Here is a 19,271-nt window from a genome sequence, read left to right on the forward strand (position 1 = left end):
ATATTTTTTAGTGAATAATTCAATTCAATTATAATTATTAAGGTTGTTGTTATTATTATTATTAATGTTAGTATTAATATTTATTAATGTTAATATTATTTATTATTATTATTATTGTTATTATTATTATTATTATTGTGATTATTATTATTATTATTTTAATAATAATAATTATTTTTATTATTATTATAATAATAATGATTTAATAATTTAATTATATTATTTTTATTATTACTACTATTAATATTATTACTATATTAATAATAATCAAAATAATAAAATATAAATAAAATAATTATAATTTTAATAATAAAATAATTATAATACAAGTTATAAAACTGCAAGTTCACAAAAAAAATACAATTTGTGTCAAATTCTATTTCCTCTTATACTTATTTTGTTATTTATGTTGACTAGTGTATTATATGAATATGAATGATAATTACTCACGAGAGTTAGGACAAATCAATTTAAAAAAAGTATCTTGTTATATATAGGGTTGACAAATAATTATTTTTGAAAAATGATTATTTATTCCAAAAACATGCAGACAAATAACTTCAACTTCTCTAAAAATTATATTTTTTCTATAGATATGGATCAGATTAATAACTTAGTATGTATACCATATGAAAGAGATGGAGAACAAGTTTACCTACAAATAACTTTGAAATGTGAAAAAAATATACACTTAAAAAAGCAAAATAAAAACGATAATTTAGAATAAAAAATCAAAAAATTAAATTGCAAAAATATTAGTTTGATTTGCTTCTTATTTCTTTTAATGTTCAAAGCATATCGAGTCAAATTACATATAATTTTTATATTTAGTTAAGAATTATTTTTTACAAAAAAAATTGAACTAAACTACACTTAGTAGATAATTAGGTTAAAATAGTATTAGTGACGTGAAAATGTAGAGAAGCTACGCATGCAAGGTGACGTAAAAGGTTACACTCTTCTTTTGATAAAGTCATTTGTGGGCCCCAATACATAACTTAACAACTGTCATCTTCAATTATTAACCTCAATTCATGGAACACAAACAACCTTATCCTCTCAATAAGGTACAAAAATCGAGGCTGCTATGGCTTCACAATTATTTTACCTTTTCAAAAACCTTATATAACATAAGTTGAAATTTGTAGAAGGCAAAAGGGAAAGTATATGATTAATTGGAATCTGAAATTCCACATCATTGATTATACAAAAATATCTCATTGTGACTTTTACACAAATGAAGATCAAAATTTAAAACACTTCTTTAAATAGCATATAAAACAACACTGTAAACTAATAAAATAAGTTATACTACAGAACAAATCTGTTTTATTTAAACAAAACTTTTATCTCATAAGGAAACTAAATAAGCTTTGAGGTAGCTTGGTTATGCATTATAATAAAATTATTAAATAAAATTTAATTTTAAAGATAAAAAATAGTTAATTTTTATATTAATTAAATTAGATATTATTTATTTTTATCTAATATGAATTTTTTTATAATTTTTTTATAAAAATTTCTAGTATTTAAATTAATTTTTATTATTAATAAGTAAATTTGATATTTAATTAGTTAGTTACTAACATTATAATCTAAATAATATTGATAACTAGATACAAATTTCTAAATTATTTATTAATAATAAAAATCAATTTAAATATTAATTTTTTTTATTTTTAAATTAAAATTAATATTTAATTTAGCTAATATAATAATTAGTTATTTTTATTTTTAAAATTGGTGTTTATTTACTGATTTTTGTATTTAAATAATTTTTTATTTATATTATTAATAAGGGATAAAATGTGTGGCTTAAGAAATTAATGCATAATTTGTGGAAGAGTTTCAATTTGGACAAAAAGGGAAGAGTGTGAATTAATGATAAGCAGAAGGTGAAATATTAATATATTTGGGTTAATAGTGGGAGGAGTCCACTTTACTTTGGTTTTGTCTGTCACTGTATTATATTCATGGACGGTCGACAATCACACAGCATCATGAGAATTTTCGAATATTGTTTTATTTTGAGTCTTTCGAATTGTCATGTTGCTCCTGATTCATAAATAAATTAATGTTTTTCACCAAACACAGCAATCTGGTTTTGAATCATAGGATGATTAAGGTCACACACACCCACTTACACATTCAATCTGCAAAAGCTTCGTTTAAACAGTCTCTGTGGAAACCATGAAGAATGTAAAGATACACAAAGTGGTGTCTCTATTTCCTTGCTCCAGCTCTTAATTCTGTCTCTTCAAAATCTGGTTCGTATTCTTTTCTCTAATTCTTGTTCTTCTATATCTCAAACTTCCATTCCTGAATGGCCTTGCTTATATATATTTTGAAGAGTTTCAAAACCATTCCTTCTAATTTTTTTGGGGTTCATCACTTCTCTTCCCCTTTTGTTTTTTACAAGAGTTTTTCTTTGGTTTGAGGCACAGGCCTAGGTGGATACTAATCAAAGGCAAGTGCCTTTCTTTCTTAGTAAGAAAATTTGAATCCTAATTTATCAGAACCAGCTTCTATTATACCTTACCATTTGTATCTTTTCAGGCATATATCTGTTTTTCTCATTCAATCTATAATATAGAAAGTTAGTTTTTATTACCATTTGGTGCCTCTTGTGGATACTTTCTTTTTTAGCTTCTTCTTATGCTTTGCCTCTCTTTAGGTAGGGTAGTTTTAGTGCTGATACAGTTTTGTTTAAGCATCTTTTTGGAACTGTTTTTGGAGTTGTAAAGCTATAAGTTTAGATGTTATAATCTATAAGGGGTGTAATACTCTGGTTCTATATAAGGGTTAGAATACTTCTGAGTATCTCTTAATTTTATTTATTTATTACTGATAAAAAATTATTATACTGGTTTTCTCATGAAACTAACTTTGGTTAAGAGGCAAACTAGCATAAGAGAAGATTTGCAGAGACTTAAAATACGTTCAGGTTCAGGTATATGTGGAATACTGAATGAATATGATAAGTTTTGATTTTGAAATTCTTACTGGGAAGAGTAACCTTATGTTTGGATCAATGTTTTGTTGGGTCAATGTTTAAAAATTTGAAGCAAAAGATGATAATGACTCGCATTTATAATAGTATTAGGAGTAAAGTGGATTAATTGCAATATTATTTTCTTCCATTATACTTTTTTTTTCTTCCTTTAAGAATAAATGTTATATAAAAATTGAGGAATTATTAATATAATGAAAGAAAGAGAGAAGCGTGAGAGCCGCCCCCATAATTAGTGTGACCTAACCTGTCCCCTGAAAAGGATGCCTCACTACACCAAATATCTTCCTCGTTTCAACTTCAATTCTACCAATCATTCTACTTTCAGTTTTTGTTTATTATCAATAACTAAAATATAAATAAGAGAATAAAACATTTGAAATGTCCCAGCTCATATAAAAAAAACATAAATAAGTTCAAAAGAAAAGTAAGTACACATCCTTATAAATCTAGATCTCTTTCCCCCAAAAAACAGAACTTCATATTACAATTGGCACCCCACTAAGAAAGACTCAAGAAACACAACACCAGGTAGAGAGACTACTGCCTTTAGATGTCGGCACTAACATTGTAGAAAGTGAAGTACCCCTATGATGAATGTTACTTCAAAGAATATCCTTTTGGGTGACCTTTTCTATGTAGGAAGTTTTTCATTAAAACACAAGCTATGTATTATAAATATTAACACACAAAAATAAAAAATAATTAATTGGCTATAGCGACTAAATTAGAGACTATTTTAGGGACTAAATAAATTTTTGGTTTCTAAATTAGTTTCTATTATTGTTAAATGGTTTCTAAATTGGTATCTAATTAGCAACCAAAGTTTTTGCTACCAAATTTATAATCTAAATAATTGGTAGTTAAAACTTGGTTGCTAATTAGATACCAATTTATAATTTTTTAACAATAATAGAAACTAATTTAGATTAGTTACTATTGAAACTAATTATTTTAATCTTTAAAAATTGGTTTCTATTTGATGATTTTATTGTAATGTATTATATAATTATAAATTAATAATAAAAATTTATGTACACAAGTATGTTTCAGCTTTTTTAATAGAAATATGTTTTTCATGACTGATTCAAAATAATTTGTTTCTTATTTTTATAATCATAATAAAAATTTATACAATAAATTTGAATTTTTTAAAAATTAATGTATTTTTTCGTTTTAAAATTGTGTTAGAATTGTCAGATATTCAACAAATATATTTTGAATTGGACACTTCACGAATATGTGTCATACGAGTATCTTACGAATGTCATTATTCATACGTGTGTTCAACACGGATACGTCATTCATTTAAGAGACGTGTCTGAATTTCATAAAACACAATTCATGATTATAAAATTGAGAAGTAAGGTTATCTGATGAACATGAAGGTTATGTTCAAAGGTTAATGTTAGGTCATTTAGCTAAAAAAATGAAAAGAAAGAATCCTTTACTTAATTTTTGTTGCTTTCTGTTTTCATTTTGTTTTTAAATATGTGTACATACATTTTTTTTTGCGAATTCTTAACAAAAATCTGATTGGAAACAATTATTATTAAAAATTGAAAATGAAAAAATGAAAACAAGAAAAATAAATCTTTTCGTTTCTTTTTTTTATACCTTTCTTCCTCTCCAAAACTAGTATATCTTGAAGAACACACCCTAAAATGTTTCCTTATAAGTTTAAAGACTTGATGTTGGTTTTACAGAAACATGGACACAGTAAACGCGAACCCAGCATCGTCATCACCACAAGCACATGTGGTTCAGATTGCTTCAGCTGATCAACTTCCACACCCTTCTCGTCACATACTGCAAGATAGGAGTACTTGCTCTCTCTCTCTCTATATATATTTTTGTTCATGCACAATTCATAGTTCTTTTCGAAGGTGCAATATGCAACATTACAGCATCCACATATTTTACAATATCCTTATGCTTTGTTGAACTGAAGGAAATTTGGAACTGCAATTTCTTCAGGGGAATACTTACAGAAATGTGTACCCCTTTATAAGGTAGCAATGAGAGGTGATTGGAATGAAGCCAGACGCATGATAGAAGAAGACAGTAGTCTGTTGAACGCTGCCATAACAAAGGAATGGGGTACACTTCTTCATGTTGTGGCAGGAACAAACCATGTTCACTTTGCGAATCAATTGGTTAAATTACTTGACCTACCTGACCTGGAACTGCGAAATTTCAATGGAAACACAGCGTTTTGCTATGCTGCTGCATCTGGAAACATGGAAATGGCTGCTATGTTGATCAAACAAAATGAAGACCTACCCAAAATCAGGGGTGGAGAAGAAGCCACTCCTCTTTATATGGCTGTCTTGCTGAGAAAAGGTGAAATGGCAAGGCTTCTCTACCCTCTCACTACCAACATTTTGGAAGAAGATGACTTCACCATGCTGTTCTTCCGCTGCATAAAATCTGAATTGTATGGTGAGTTCATTTTCCTTACTTCTTCCTATTGATTCATCAAAGTTTACATGCTTTTTTGATAAATATCTCCCTATGCACATAAACATATTGGATCATAAACAATCAAGATTAAAAAATAATACGCAACTTGTTAAGTATCATATAACCAATTACTCAACTTTTGTCTTGGTCAACTGTGTATAATTATATGATTCAGATTTGTTACAGTGTTCTTATTTATTTTGATTTGTCACCTATATATATAACACGTGTGTGTCATAAAACTCATCCTGAATTTATTTCTTATTTAACAGTCGAATACCAAATTTATACCAAAGTTAAATATTTTTTCTCTTGTATTTTCAATTTGTCACTCAAACTTCTCTTAAAATATGAAACAAAATCCAAGTTCAGTTTTGGTAGTTTGAAATGCAGATTCATACTCCTTCCCTTACGTCCAATCATTTCTAAAACGTGAAAGCTACTTCAAAATTGCTTCAAATGAACTCAGTTTCCAAACTTGTAATGCATTTTCCAACTGAATCATTGTCTATTTTTTTATCAGTTAAGAATAAATAAAATTAAAGAAACATTTTAGGAGAGCTCCTACCTCATCGTTGTACACTATGCAAGCTGTCATAACTACTTCAAGACTTCCCTCTGCACAGACACGTTTTTGTCAAACTCTAACTTGATTTCCAGCGAGGATCTCTTCCTAAGACCCTCACTTACGGCTCCTACAGGTCCCTTGATGACTCTGGAAGTGCACATAACTTTGCAGCCTACACAAGCAGTATTATATCTACTCAAGCATTTTCCACCACTCCTAACATGTATTCTGCCCCTTGCTCGTGTATTATAAGTCAGATTTTAAGTTGTGCCATATAAAAGATTTATTCTCCTTGCTTATAAACAACACAGTTCCTTGATCCCAGATACTTCTCACAACAGCCGCGCCTTTCCAAAGTGGAAATTCTCAAAGTGACACCTCCTGATGTTAAATGCCAATCCATTTGTAACAGAGAGACCAGACTTGTTGAGCATGAATTAATGTTTCTTAGTCACATGCCATTTTCAAAGTATGTTCAACTTTTAATGTTGACTAAAGTAGAAGAATACATTGAACTTTCAGGAATTCAGTTAGATCAGTGAATATAAGTTAAAAGCGAATCTCGGTGTGTGGAAAGAGAAATTTTTATCCATGACAGGGAGAATTTGTCTTATCAACTCTATCATATCTACTATATCTTTGTATTATCTCTCCCTTTTCAAAGCCCCTGACTCAGTCTGTAAGAGGATTACCTCTATCCAAAGGAGATTCTTGTGGGGTTGGGGGAAAGAAAGCAAGCCAATTTGCTGGGTTAGTTGGGAAGATGTGTGCAAACCTAAAGAAGAGGGGGGATTGGGTTTAAGAGAAATACGAAAGTTAAATCATGCTCTCCTAGCTAAATGGAGATGACACTGTATCTCTTAAGAGGAAGGAAGGTGGAAGGAGTTATTGGACTCAAAGTATGGGTTGGAGCCTGGAAGCGTCCATACACTAGTCAAACTCCAATCTTGGTGGTGGAAAGATCTCTATAAAGTGTGCAAGGAGGGAGGAGGAAAATGACGGTTTCAAGAAGAACTAAGCTGGAAACTAGGGTGTGGAGGCAAAATAAAGTTCTGGGAGGAGGTGTGGGTTGGGAGCTCTGATCTCAAATCCTTGTTTCCTAGACTGTTCTCTCTATCCTTAAACCAGGGGCAAATAGTGGGTGAAGTTGGTGTGTGGATTAATTCGAATTGGAGATGGAGGCTGACATGGAGGCGTGCCAAATTTGAGTGGGAATCTTCACTGGAAGCAGACCTCTTTACATGGCTATTAGGGGCACTAATGAGAAGGAATGACGTGGATGTGCAGGTGTGGGGGAAGGAAGAACCAGACCTTTTTTCTGTGAATTCTGCTTATGAGTGCCTTGCCAAGCAGTCTCGTAGAACCCAATCCGATGTGTTTAATCTCCTTTGGAAGACTAAGACATTCCCAAATGTGATCGTGACAGCTTGGAGAGTGCTGTTGGATAGAATCCCAACAAGGGTGAGTTTGAGTAGGAGAGGGGTGATGATGGAATCTACGATATGTGCAATGTGTCAGCTTAAGGAGGAGTCTTGTCAACATATCTTCTTGGAGTGTAAATACGCACAATGGGTATGGTCCTTGTGCTTCAAATGGATAGGTATCTCTTTTGTTCAACAGAATGATTTAAATATGCACTTTATGAGTTTTTATCTGAGTAATGCTAGCAAAAAGCAAAACCTGGTATGGAAAGGTATTTGGGCATCTGTTATTAGGTGTATCTGGGACCAAAGGAACCTGATTGTATTCAAAACAAGGCTAGTAGATGCGGAGGAGGTGTTTCAGAAGGCTCAATTCAAATCCTGGCTTTGGATGAAGCACAAGGTGCATTCCTGTACTTATTCTTTCATAGACTGGATTCTTAATCCAATGCTTTGCATTAGAAGTTATAATTAGGACTCCCAGATGCCAAGAGTTTTAAGACTACGACCTATACTGGATTTATAGTTGGTTGGAGGTGTTGGTGGGTTTGTCACGGCCTGCAGCTGGTGCAAGATGGAAAAGACATATGTACTTGTATGCAAGGGAGTCAAAAGGAATGTTAAGGACATGATGGAAGATTCTGTTTTGATGTGTCTTTTAACAGACCAATGGAGGCAGGGTGTATGCTGGTTCAAGGTTCTTTTTGCAGGAAACAAAAACTGTGTTTTTTATGTGGTGTTTTGGTTGTTGTGGAAATCCCTAAGTGTGTTTGCTGATCAACTAGTGGTTTCACATGTGGATGGTAGCAGTAGAGGTTGTGGTGGGGATTCAGACATGTTGGGGGATGTAAGTCGAAGTTGTAAACTCCAACCAATCTAAGTGCGAGATGGACCTTGGCAAGTAGGAAGTTGGTTTCTGATAAAAGTGAGCTTAAAAGGAACAAACAAGGGGAAACCAAAGTCCAAAGAGGAGCGAATGGAAGATGCTGCGTTGAAGTGATTAATTCTGTAACAAGTGCTACAATCGTGTCACTGCAAGCTGAGTAGAAGGAATGTCATTGAGGTGGTGGAGATAACCAATATTTTGGTGTATTTTGGTGGTTTTGTAGTTGCAGTTTGCAGTGCTTATAGTATTCCAATATGAGCACGGTGCTAGTTGAAATAGGAATGTTTAGCTTATGCAGCAAACATTATCTTTCTATTGCTTCTGGGGTCTTTGTTCATCTCTTTATTCTTGGAGATTCTTAATGTGGTTTGGTTTATGTAAAAGGGTTTGTATCCCTCTTAATTTAATTTCATTCTTTACTGATAAAAAAAATATATTCATCTTTACTGAATTTTGAGGATGGACAAGATTATATATATATATATGACCACAAAAACATTCATGAGGACCACATGCTAATCACTCAGGTTATAATCTCTTAGGCTAGAAACACAGAATCAATCAAAGTTTTCACAGACACTTTTAGTAATATACCATGCAGCAATTACCTTCCTAGCTAACAAATTTGGAAAATTTTGCAGATATTGCTTTGCAAATTCTACAAGAACGCTCGATGCTGGCAGTGGCGAGGGATGAGAACAACGACACAGGCTTGCATCTCTTGGCTCGAAAGACTTGTGGTTTTAGTGTTGGTGATCAATGGTATCTTCCAAACCAGATTTTGAACTCTAGTAAGTTCTTACAATCACTGTGTTACCTACATGGAAAACTAGGGTACTGGCTTCATATTCTCCTTATACTGCTTTTCATACCCTCTATAGCCACTGCCTTTGCAAATTCTTATAACAATTCATGTGTAAATATTTATTCTTATATAATTCAAATTTATAACAAATATTTTTTTATAATTTAACTTATATCATTATTAAAATTTATAAAAAAAATAAATATGTTGAAGTTATAAGCTATATTTTGTATTTTAGATTTCACAATTTGAGTTATAATATAAAATTTTATTAAACTATTGACAATTTTCTTTAAAAAAACTTTTGAAATTTAATTCAGAAACTATGCATATTGAAAAAGAATAGACATGTAAGAAAAATAAACCTATAAATAAAAATAATAATAATAATAATAATAATTCAACTCATATTTAAAGAAATGTTTTTTTAGCAGCTCGACCATTTTCCTATGTTTTTTTGGCTTTTGTATTCCAGATACACGAAAACGATCAAAGATAAACTTTTTTTTAAAAAATTTTAAGTTTAATTAAATTATAAATCTTTTATAAATTTATATATTTTTAAGTTGTGTTCTTATTAAATTTTTATATTTTTATATTTTTTTAGTTCAGTTTCTTTCGTTTAATTTTTCAAAACTTGTTTTTAAAAGCTAAAAACTGAAAAGTTCTTCATCTGTTGAAGAAGACAAAACTTTCCACCCATTTTCATTTTCTCAAATCTAAAACAGTTTTAAAATTAGAATTATCAATCAAGATATCTTTCAACTTATTTTCAAAAACTTTTATTCAAAATTAATGAATAAAAACTAGTTTTAAAATCTAAAAACACAAAATTAAACATATGTGTCTCATCATTATAACTAATGACAGTCATTAATTACGAGAAACAGGCATGAAGGCAACTCCATTCGTCCAACTTGTTGAGTGTCTTTGGAACATGCTTCTACAACAAGATTACGATGAAACACAGTTGAGGACTTTCATAAGTCAACCATCACAAATAACATTTGATGCTACAAAAGTTGGAAATTTTGAATTTTTAGCTACACTTATGAGATCTTACCCTGATTTATTATGGGAAGTGGATCATAAAAACCGAAGCATAATTCACATTGCTGTTCTTCACCGCCATTCAACCATCTATTGTCTAATACACGAACTAGGCTCAATCAAAGATTTCATAGCAACTTTTGAAGACGATGAAGGAAACAACATATTGCATTATGCTGCTATGTTGTCACCTCCAGACAAACTCAGCTTAATTTCCGGAGCAGCTCTTCAAATGACACATGAATTACTATGGTTCCAGGTATATTCATACAAGATTATATGATCCTATATTATGCATATATTGATCTTTCTCTTTCAATTTTGGTTTCAAACTTAAACCATGCATGGTAGTTTATAATTACTCTAGAAAGAATATGAACCTGAAAATTTTGCTACATGATCCAGAGGAATTGTTGCTGCATAATCCATAGGAATTGCTGCACAAACCAGAAACACTTAGAAGCAATACTGTTGAATAAACTTTAAATGTTAGTTTGTGGATTTTAAAATTAGAAGTTACTAGAATATTATAGAATGAGGGTTTGGATAGGTGAAAGGTCAAAAGTTGTAAGTGGGATTTTAATTATGTTGTTGCTACCACGGTTAACGAAGGCGACCAGATATGACAACTGGAGCATTCAAATGAAAGCTCTTCTCGGTTCTCAGGATTCATGGGAGGTGGTCGAAGAAGGTTGTGAAGAACCAACAAATACCACGGGTTATACGGCGACTCAAACCAAGGCGTTGAAAGAGACGCGATCGAAAGATAAGGCAGCTTTGTACATGTTGTATAGAGTTGTTGATGAGGCAATTTTTGAGAAGATTGCTGGTGCGTCCACTTCAAAGGAAGCATGGGACATATTGGAGAAGGTGTTCAAAGGAGCTGACCGAGTTAAGCAAGTGCGTCTACAAACTTTGCGTGGCGAGTTGGAGAACATGAAGATGATGGAGTCAGAAAGTGTATCTGACTACATCACGCGTGTACAGGCTGTGGTGAATCAACTCAACCGAAACGGTGAAACTCTGACCGATGCACGAGTTGTGGAGAAGATTTTGAGAACATTAACAGACAATTTTGGGAGTATTGTGTGCGCGATAGAAGAGTCAAAGGACCTTGCGACGCTCACAGTCGACGAGCTCGCCGGTTCTCTCGAGGCACACGAGCAACGAAAGAAGAAGAAGAAGGAGGAAACACTCGAGCAAGCACTTCAAACCAAGGCGTCAATCAAAGACGAAAAGGTACTCTATCATCAAAATTCTCAATATAGAGGGCGTGGTCATGGAAGTCGTGGAAACGGTCGTGGTGGAAAAGGCAGCAACCTTGAAGGGTACTATAAGGAGAAGGAACATTCTAGCCAACCAAATTGGCGTGGAAGAGGACGTGGTAGAGGAAGAGGCGGCCGATCGAATTATTCCAACATCGAGTGCTACAAATGTCACAAATATGGTCACTATGCGAAGGATTGTAACTCTGACAAATGTTACAATTGTGGTAAAGTGGGGCATTGTGCAAAAGATTGTCGTGCTGATATAAAGATATAAGAAACAACCAACCTAGCCTTGGAAGTCGAAACAAATGAAGGTGTTCTCTTGATGGCTCAAGATGAAGTCAACATTAACAATGACACTCTGTGGTACCTCGACTCAGGAGCAAGCAACCATATGTGCGGTCACAAGTACCTATTCAAAGATATGCAAAAGATTGAAGATGGTCATGTGTCATTTGGAGATGCATCAAAGGTGGAGGTCAAAGGCCGAGGTACGGTTTGCTACTTACAAAAGGATGGCTTAATTGGGTCACTCCAAGATGTTTATTACGTACCAGACCTCAAGACCAACATTTTGAGTATGGGGCAACTCACGGAGAAAGGTTACTCGATATTTTTGAAAGATCGACTCCTACACTTGAAGAACAAGCAAGGGCGTTTGGTTGCTCGAATCGAGATGGCAAGAAATCGGATGTACAAGCTGAATTTGAGAAGCATACGAGAAAAATGTTTGCAAGTCAACATAGAAGATAAGGCATTGTTGTGGCATCTCCGTTTTGGTCACCTACATCATGGTGGACTAAAAGAGTTAGCGAAGAAGAATATGGTGCACGGGCTATCCAACATGGACTACGAGGGAAAATTTTGTGAAGAATGTGTGCTCAGCAAGAATGTGAGAACCTCGTTTCCAAAGAAGGCTCAATATTGGGCTAAGCAACCTCTCGAATTGATTCATACCGACATATGTGGACCAATTACTCCAGAGTCCTTCAGCGGTAAAAGGTATTTCATTACCTTCATTGATGATTTCTCACGGAAAACTTGGGTTTACTTTCTGAAAGAAAAATTCGAGGCATTTGAGGTGTTCAAAAAGTTCAAGGTGATGATGGAGAGGACAACTGATAAACAGATCAAAGTTGTACGATCTGATAGAGGTGGCGAGTATACTTCAACGGTTTTCATGGAGTATTGCGAGGAGCAAGGCATAAGGCGATTTCTAACTGCACCATACACTCCTCAACAAAATGGTGTGGCCGAGAGGAAGAATCGGACCATTCTCGACATGGTTCGATCAATGCTTAAGAGCAAAAAGATGCCAAAGGAATTTTGGGCGGAAGCTGTGCAATACGCCATCTATGTGCAAAATCGATGTCCACATGTGAAGTTAGATGGTCAAACACCACAAGAGGCATGGAGCGGACAAAAGCCAACAGTTTCTCATCTCAAAGTGTTTGGTAGTGTGGCTTATGCACACGTACCAGATCAACGAAGAACGAAGCTCGAAGACAAAAGCAAAAGGTATGTTTTTATTGGATATGATGAAAAGACAAAAGGGTACAAGCTACTTGATCCAATAAGCAAGAAGGTGACGGTGAGTCGTGATGTGCAAATAAATGAAGCAAGCGAGTGGGATTGGAAAAATTCTTCAGAGGTTATGATTGAAGTTGGAGAATCATCACCGACAAGTATAAATTTCGAAACAACCGATGATGAAGATGAACCACGACAACCTAAAATTCGAAGTTTGCATGATTTGTATGATTCGACAAATGAGGTACACCTAGTATGTCTTTTGGCAGATGCAGAAAATATCAGCTTTGAAGAGGCGGTGCGAGACAAGAAGTGGCAAACTGCCATGGATGAGGAGATTAAAGCGATTGACCGCAACAACACATGGGAGCTAACAGAATTGCCAGAGGGAAGTCAGCCCATTGGTGTGAAGTGGATATTCAAGAAAAAGATGAATGCTCAAGGCGAGATAGAGAGGTACAAGGCGCGACTCGTTGCGAAGGGATACAAACAAAAGGAGGGAATTGACTACGATGAGGTGTTTGCTCCCGTTGTAAGAATGGAGACAATTCGATTGCTCATTTCCCAAGCGGCTCAATTTCAATGGCCGATATTTCAAATGGATGTCAAGTCGGCATTCTTGAATGGTGTGCTTGAAAAAGAAGTCTACATCAAACAACCACCTGGGTACATGAAAATCGGAGAGGAGAAGAAGGTGCTAAAATTGAAAAAGGCACTTTACGGGTTGAAGCAAGCACCGCGGACATGGAATACTCGTATCGATACATACTTCAAGGAGAACGGGTTCAAGCAATGTCCTTACGAGCATGCTCTTTACGCAAAGAACAATGGAGGTAACATGATATTTGTTGCTCTTTATGTTGATGATCTCATTTTTATGGGTAACAATAATGAGATGATAGAAGAGTTTAAGGGCACAATGAGACGGGAATTTGAGATGACAGATTTGGGATTGATGAAGTTTTTCCTTGGCTTGGAGGTTAGACAAAAAGAGACGGGTATTTTTGTATCACTGGAGACATATGCAAAAGAGATTTTGAAGAAGTACAAGATGGAAAATTGCAACCTAGTATCAATACCAATGGAACCAGGTGCAAAACTCTCAAAGTTCGATGGAGGAGAACGTGTCGATGCAAGTAGATACCGGAGTTTGGTAGGAAGCCTTCGTTATCTCACATGCACGAGACCGGATCTTTCATTAAGTGTCGGCATCATAAGTCGATTCATGGAGGAACCAGTTTACTCACATTGGAAGGCGTTGAAGCGAGTCCTACGGTACATCCAAGGTACTGTATCACTTGGATTGTTCTACTCAAAAGCAGAAGATTACAAGTTGGTGGGTTACTCTGACAGTGATTGGTGTGGAGACATAGATGATTGGAAAAGTACATCGGGATATGTATTCTTTATGGGCAACACAGCATTTTCTTGGCTTTCAAAGAAGCAACCGATCGTGACGCTATCAACGTGTGAAGCTGAATATGTGGCAGCATCTTGGTGTGTATGTCATGCGATATGGCTGAGAAACTTGTTGAGTAAGATGGAGCTAAAGCAACTAGATGCAACTGTGATTCAAGTTGACAACAAATCAGCAATTGAGTTGGCAAAGAACCCAGTGAACCATGAAAGAAGCAAACACATTGACGTTCGTTTTCACTTTATTCGTGATCATGTGAAGAAAGGAAGTGTGGAATTGGTGCATGTGGCAAGTCAAGATCAAGTTGCTGATATCTTCACAAAACCGCTACCGAAAGTCTTTTTCGACAAATACAAGAAGATGATTGGCATGATGGATGGTAGAAACATTTAAGTTTATGGGGGAGTTTTGTTGAATAAACTTTAAATGTTAGTTTGTGGGTTTTAAAATTAGAAGTTACTAGAATATTATAGAATGAGGGTTTGGATAGGTGAAAGGTCAAAAGTTGTAAGTGGGATTTTAATTATGTTGTTAGTGGGATTTTAAGGTCATAATGTAGATCTTTCTAGAAGAGCTTACTAAAGCCTATAAAAAGGATGCTCTATCATTTGTAAGATGCACCACAGAAAGAAATACAATAGAGAGAATTACAAAGAAGAGTGTTTCTTTTAGAGAGAATTTAAGTGTGAGTGAGTGATTGCTTGTTTTACATATACTTCCGATCTAACAAGCATCAACATTAACAAGCATATAGTGTTTTTTTATCAGCAAAAGGAATGGAATAAATATTTGATCATTGAGTTTTTTTATCAACAAAAGGAATAGAATAAATATTTGATCATTTAAGGAATGCTCAATTCCGTATACAAGTAAACCTGATAATAGAACACTACAAGAAAATCATGAAATAGAAACTACTTTTTAGATACCAAAATAATTAGTTGCAATAGTACCTAAATTAAAGACCATTTTAGAAACTAAATAAAAAATTGGTTTTTATTATTGTTAAATAATTTCTAAATTGGTATCTAATTAACAACCAAGGTTTTAGAGACCAAATTTAGAAACTAAATAATTGGTAGTTAAAACCTTGGTTGCTAATTAGATACCAATTTAAAAATTATTTAACAATAATAAAAACTAATTTAGAAACCAATTTTTTATTTAATTTCTAAAATGGTCTCTAATTTAGTTACTATTGTAACTAATTATTTTCGTTTCTAAAAATTGGTTTCTATTTCATAATTTTTTGTAGTGGAATGATCATTTAGTTTGTATAACACATTCCACATTTAACCATGATGTTTTTTCAATAAAACCTAACAATCCAAATCTTGCTAGTTTATAATTACAAACCATAATTACTCTAGAAAGAATATGAACCTGAAAATTTTGCTACATGATCCAGAGGAATTGTTTCTGCATAATCCATAGGAATTGCTGCACAAACCAGAAACACTTAGAAGCATATACTTCCGATCTAACAAGCATAGGCATAAACAAGCATACAGTTTTTTTTATCAGAAAAGGAATGGAATAAATATTTGATCATTGAGTTTTTTTATCAACAAAAGGAATAGAATAAATATTTGATCATTTAAGGAATGCTCCAATCCGTATACAAGTAAACCTGATAATAGAACACTACAAGAAAATCATGAAATAGAAACCAATTTTTAAATACCAAAATAATTAGTTGCAATAGTAACTAAATTAGAGACCATTTTAGAAACTAAATAAAAAGTTGGTTTCTAAATTAGTTTTTATTATTGTTAAATAGTTTCTAAATTGGTATCTAATTAGCAACCAAGGTTTTAGAGACCAAATTTAGAAATTAAATAATTGGTAGTTAAAACCCTGATTGCTAATTAGATACCAATTTAAAAATTATTTAATAATTATATAAACTAATTTAAAAACCAATTTTTTATTTAATTTCTAAAATGGTCTCTAATTTAGTTACTGTTGTAACTAATTATTTTCGTCTCTAAAAATTAATTTCTATTTCATGATTTTTATCCATTTAGTTTGTATAACACATTCCACCTTTAACCATGATGTTTTTTCAATAAAACCTAACAATCCAAATCCAAACACAATACAAGTCAATATAATATAAACAAAAGATTCAAAACTTGAAAATTTCATCAAGTCGAAGTCCAGACCCAAATTCCAAACCTTTATTTGAGCAAAAAACCAACGACACACATTTGTACCAGTCGTTTTGAGATAGAAAGGATAGTTACCTCCTCCACTACAAAACATATAACACAACAACATCGAAGAAAAAAAAACCAGCAAAAAATAGATAAATTATACAATAAAATTCAAACATTGTATAGAATCCAACACCAATAAAAATAGGAAAAATTGCTTTTAGTGTATTTATGATTTATTCAAGTCCATACTTGCCATAATAAACATCTTCACTAGAATCGATCACATTGTCATTAAATATGGTTTAATTTGAGAAATCAATCATGACCTACTTTCAGGACTAAAAACACTTATCATATATAGTATGACATTATACTTTTACATAGTAAAAAAACATTGTAGTTTGATATTGCAGGAGGTGAAGAAAATAATGCTGCTGGTAAATATAGAGAAGAAAAATGCTGAAGGCAAGACTCCTCGTGAAATATTTGCTGAGGAGCATAAAGAACTATTAACAAAGGCAGAATCATGGACAAAGAGCACAGCTATTAATTGCATGCTTGTATCTACACTCATAACCACAGGAGTTTTCACTGCTACGTTTATGGTTCCTGGTGGCAACAATAAAAAATCAGGAAATCCCAACTATTTGCAGGAACAAGCATTCCTGGTATTCTCACTATCAGTTGCATGTGCTCTGATATCAGCATCAGCCTCCATACTAATGTTCTTGTCCATCCTCATTTCAAGTTATGCAGAGGATGAATGTTTCAAATCCCTCCCTTACAAGTTACTCTTTGGTATGGTCACACAAATCATCTCCATCACAACCATGATGATATCGTTCAGTGCTGCTTTTTACATAACATTTTCTCATGGTTTAACCAGGGTTCCATTTTCTATTTTCGTGCTTTCGTTTCTGCCAATACCCTTGTTCAAACCACTATGGTCAGATATTATCCGTTCTTCTTATCTTTGTATGTCTCTCTTTTGGCCTGGAAAATAAATCCTTGCCAAGTTGTTCATATGTACATAGCTTACCCTGTAGTCGTATGGTGTATGAATTCTTCTCCAAATAATAATGAATTTTTTAAGGCTGAGGAATTCAGACCTTGTGTTAATTACTTTAAAAAAATATTTATTTTGTTCAATTAAATAATAATTGAAATATCTGTTTTTTTTATAGTTTAAGTTCATGGTGTATACAAACTTACTTTGACTATTTATATATAGTTGATAAAATTAAAACAGTAAATATCAATAACGAAAAGGATTACAAAAATTAAAAAAAAAAGTTTTTTCAAGTTTGGCATCAATTTTGTAAATTTATATAAATTTAAGAGAAATTTAATACTACCAAATATCATCCTTCTACTTCTCTTACTTTTTTTTATCAACTTTGGTGAATATGATATATGGAAAATATTTCCCAGATGGAAATGAAAACTGTTGTTTTGGGAATTGACTCATTATTCATGTCTTGGGGACATGAGCAATGAGATGAAGGGAACAACTCGCCCGTCGACGAGGGGTTTCCCGAGTGGATCCTCGTCGAGAGCGGGGTTTCTTTAGGTCAGGAGCATACATGGCGAGTAGCATTGGCGGCAGGCGATTTTGCAGAGATTGTGTTCCTCGTGGCACTTAGTGCTCACCAGAGTAAGCTACATGGCGAGTTATTCCCTGCATGGGTAACTTGTCGTGTGGCGAGGTGAATGTAGGTGGCCTCGGTTCTGGGTGTTTCGGTAAAGTTGAATGTTGCTTTGAGGTAACTTGTTGGTTCTATTTTTGGGTACGTTTTTCTCACTTTATGGTTGTTCTGCTCCAACCATAAAGGAGAGTTTCTTTTGTAGATGATATAGAAAGTCCACTTGTGGTTACTGTATATGGGTTGGGATACCCCTCAAGTATCCCCTTTAATTTTATTTATTCATTGCTGATAAAAAAAAAAATCATGTCTTGGGGAGAATCTCCTCCTCGTCAACTCATGATTTCGCTTCTCTATTTCTAAATATTTCAAATTAAGAAAAAATTTCTTTAACACCTACAAAATAAAAAATACATATACTTGACAAACCATTATAATAACATAATAATATTTTAAATTAAAAAATAAATTAAATATGATTAACATATTAGTTTATTGAAGTATAAAGTGTATGTTTTTACTGTGTGTAGCATCTTCAAATTATTATCACTACAAGAAAATCATTAAATAAAAACTAATTTGAGAGATAAAAAATAATTAGTTATTATATTGACTAAATTAGAGAACATTACAGAGACTACAAAAAAAAATTGGTTTTTAAATTAGTTTTTATTATTGTTAAATGATTTCTAAATTGATATCTAATTACCTACCAATGCTTTTGCTACCAAATTTAGAATCTAAATAATTGGTAGTTAAAACCTTGGTAGCTAATTAGATATTAATTTAGAAACTATTTAACAGTAATAGAAACTAATTTTTTTTTTAATCTCTAAAATGATATCTAATTTAGTCACTACGTAACTAATTATTTTTTATCTCTAAAATTGGTTTTCATAATTTTCTTGTAGTGTATAATCTACGTACATTTTTACATGATTTTTTATCACTCAATCCAGAATCGTGACATGTTGAAAATCTTAGTAAATCTTTTATGTAGGTTTGTGTTTCCCTTATCTTTCCACATTAATTTTTTTTAGCAAAAAAATTA

General features: G+C 32.9%; 1 protein-coding gene across 3 annotated transcripts; it reads left to right on the top strand.

Moving 5' to 3' along the window:
* The first annotated feature begins 1,890 nt into the window (after positions 1-1,890).
* LOC137821360 (ankyrin repeat-containing protein NPR4-like) lies at positions 1,891-17,622 on the top strand. Of its 3 annotated transcripts, none has more exons than XM_068625915.1 (6): positions 1,891-2,267; positions 4,717-4,832; positions 5,023-5,452; positions 8,990-9,139; positions 10,044-10,462; positions 16,991-17,622. In XM_068625915.1, exons 2-6 carry the CDS (start codon positions 4,767-4,769, stop codon positions 17,579-17,581), a joined length of 1,656 nt encoding a protein of 551 aa, XP_068482016.1. In that variant the 5' UTR covers positions 1,891-2,267; positions 4,717-4,766; the 3' UTR covers positions 17,582-17,622. The 3 variants fall into 3 exon arrangements, with proteins under 3 accessions (XP_068482016.1, XP_068482015.1, XP_068482017.1); XM_068625914.1 differs by having other exon boundaries at positions 1,933-2,267; positions 4,988-5,452; XM_068625916.1 differs by having other exon boundaries at positions 1,947-2,267; positions 4,962-5,452.
* Positions 17,623-19,271: the final 1,649 nt, after the last annotated feature.

The sequence above is a fragment of the Phaseolus vulgaris genome, chromosome 9 (genome assembly GCF_000499845.2).
Source record: "Phaseolus vulgaris cultivar G19833 chromosome 9, P. vulgaris v2.0, whole genome shotgun sequence".
Taxonomy (NCBI): Eukaryota; Viridiplantae; Streptophyta; class Magnoliopsida; order Fabales; family Fabaceae; genus Phaseolus; species Phaseolus vulgaris.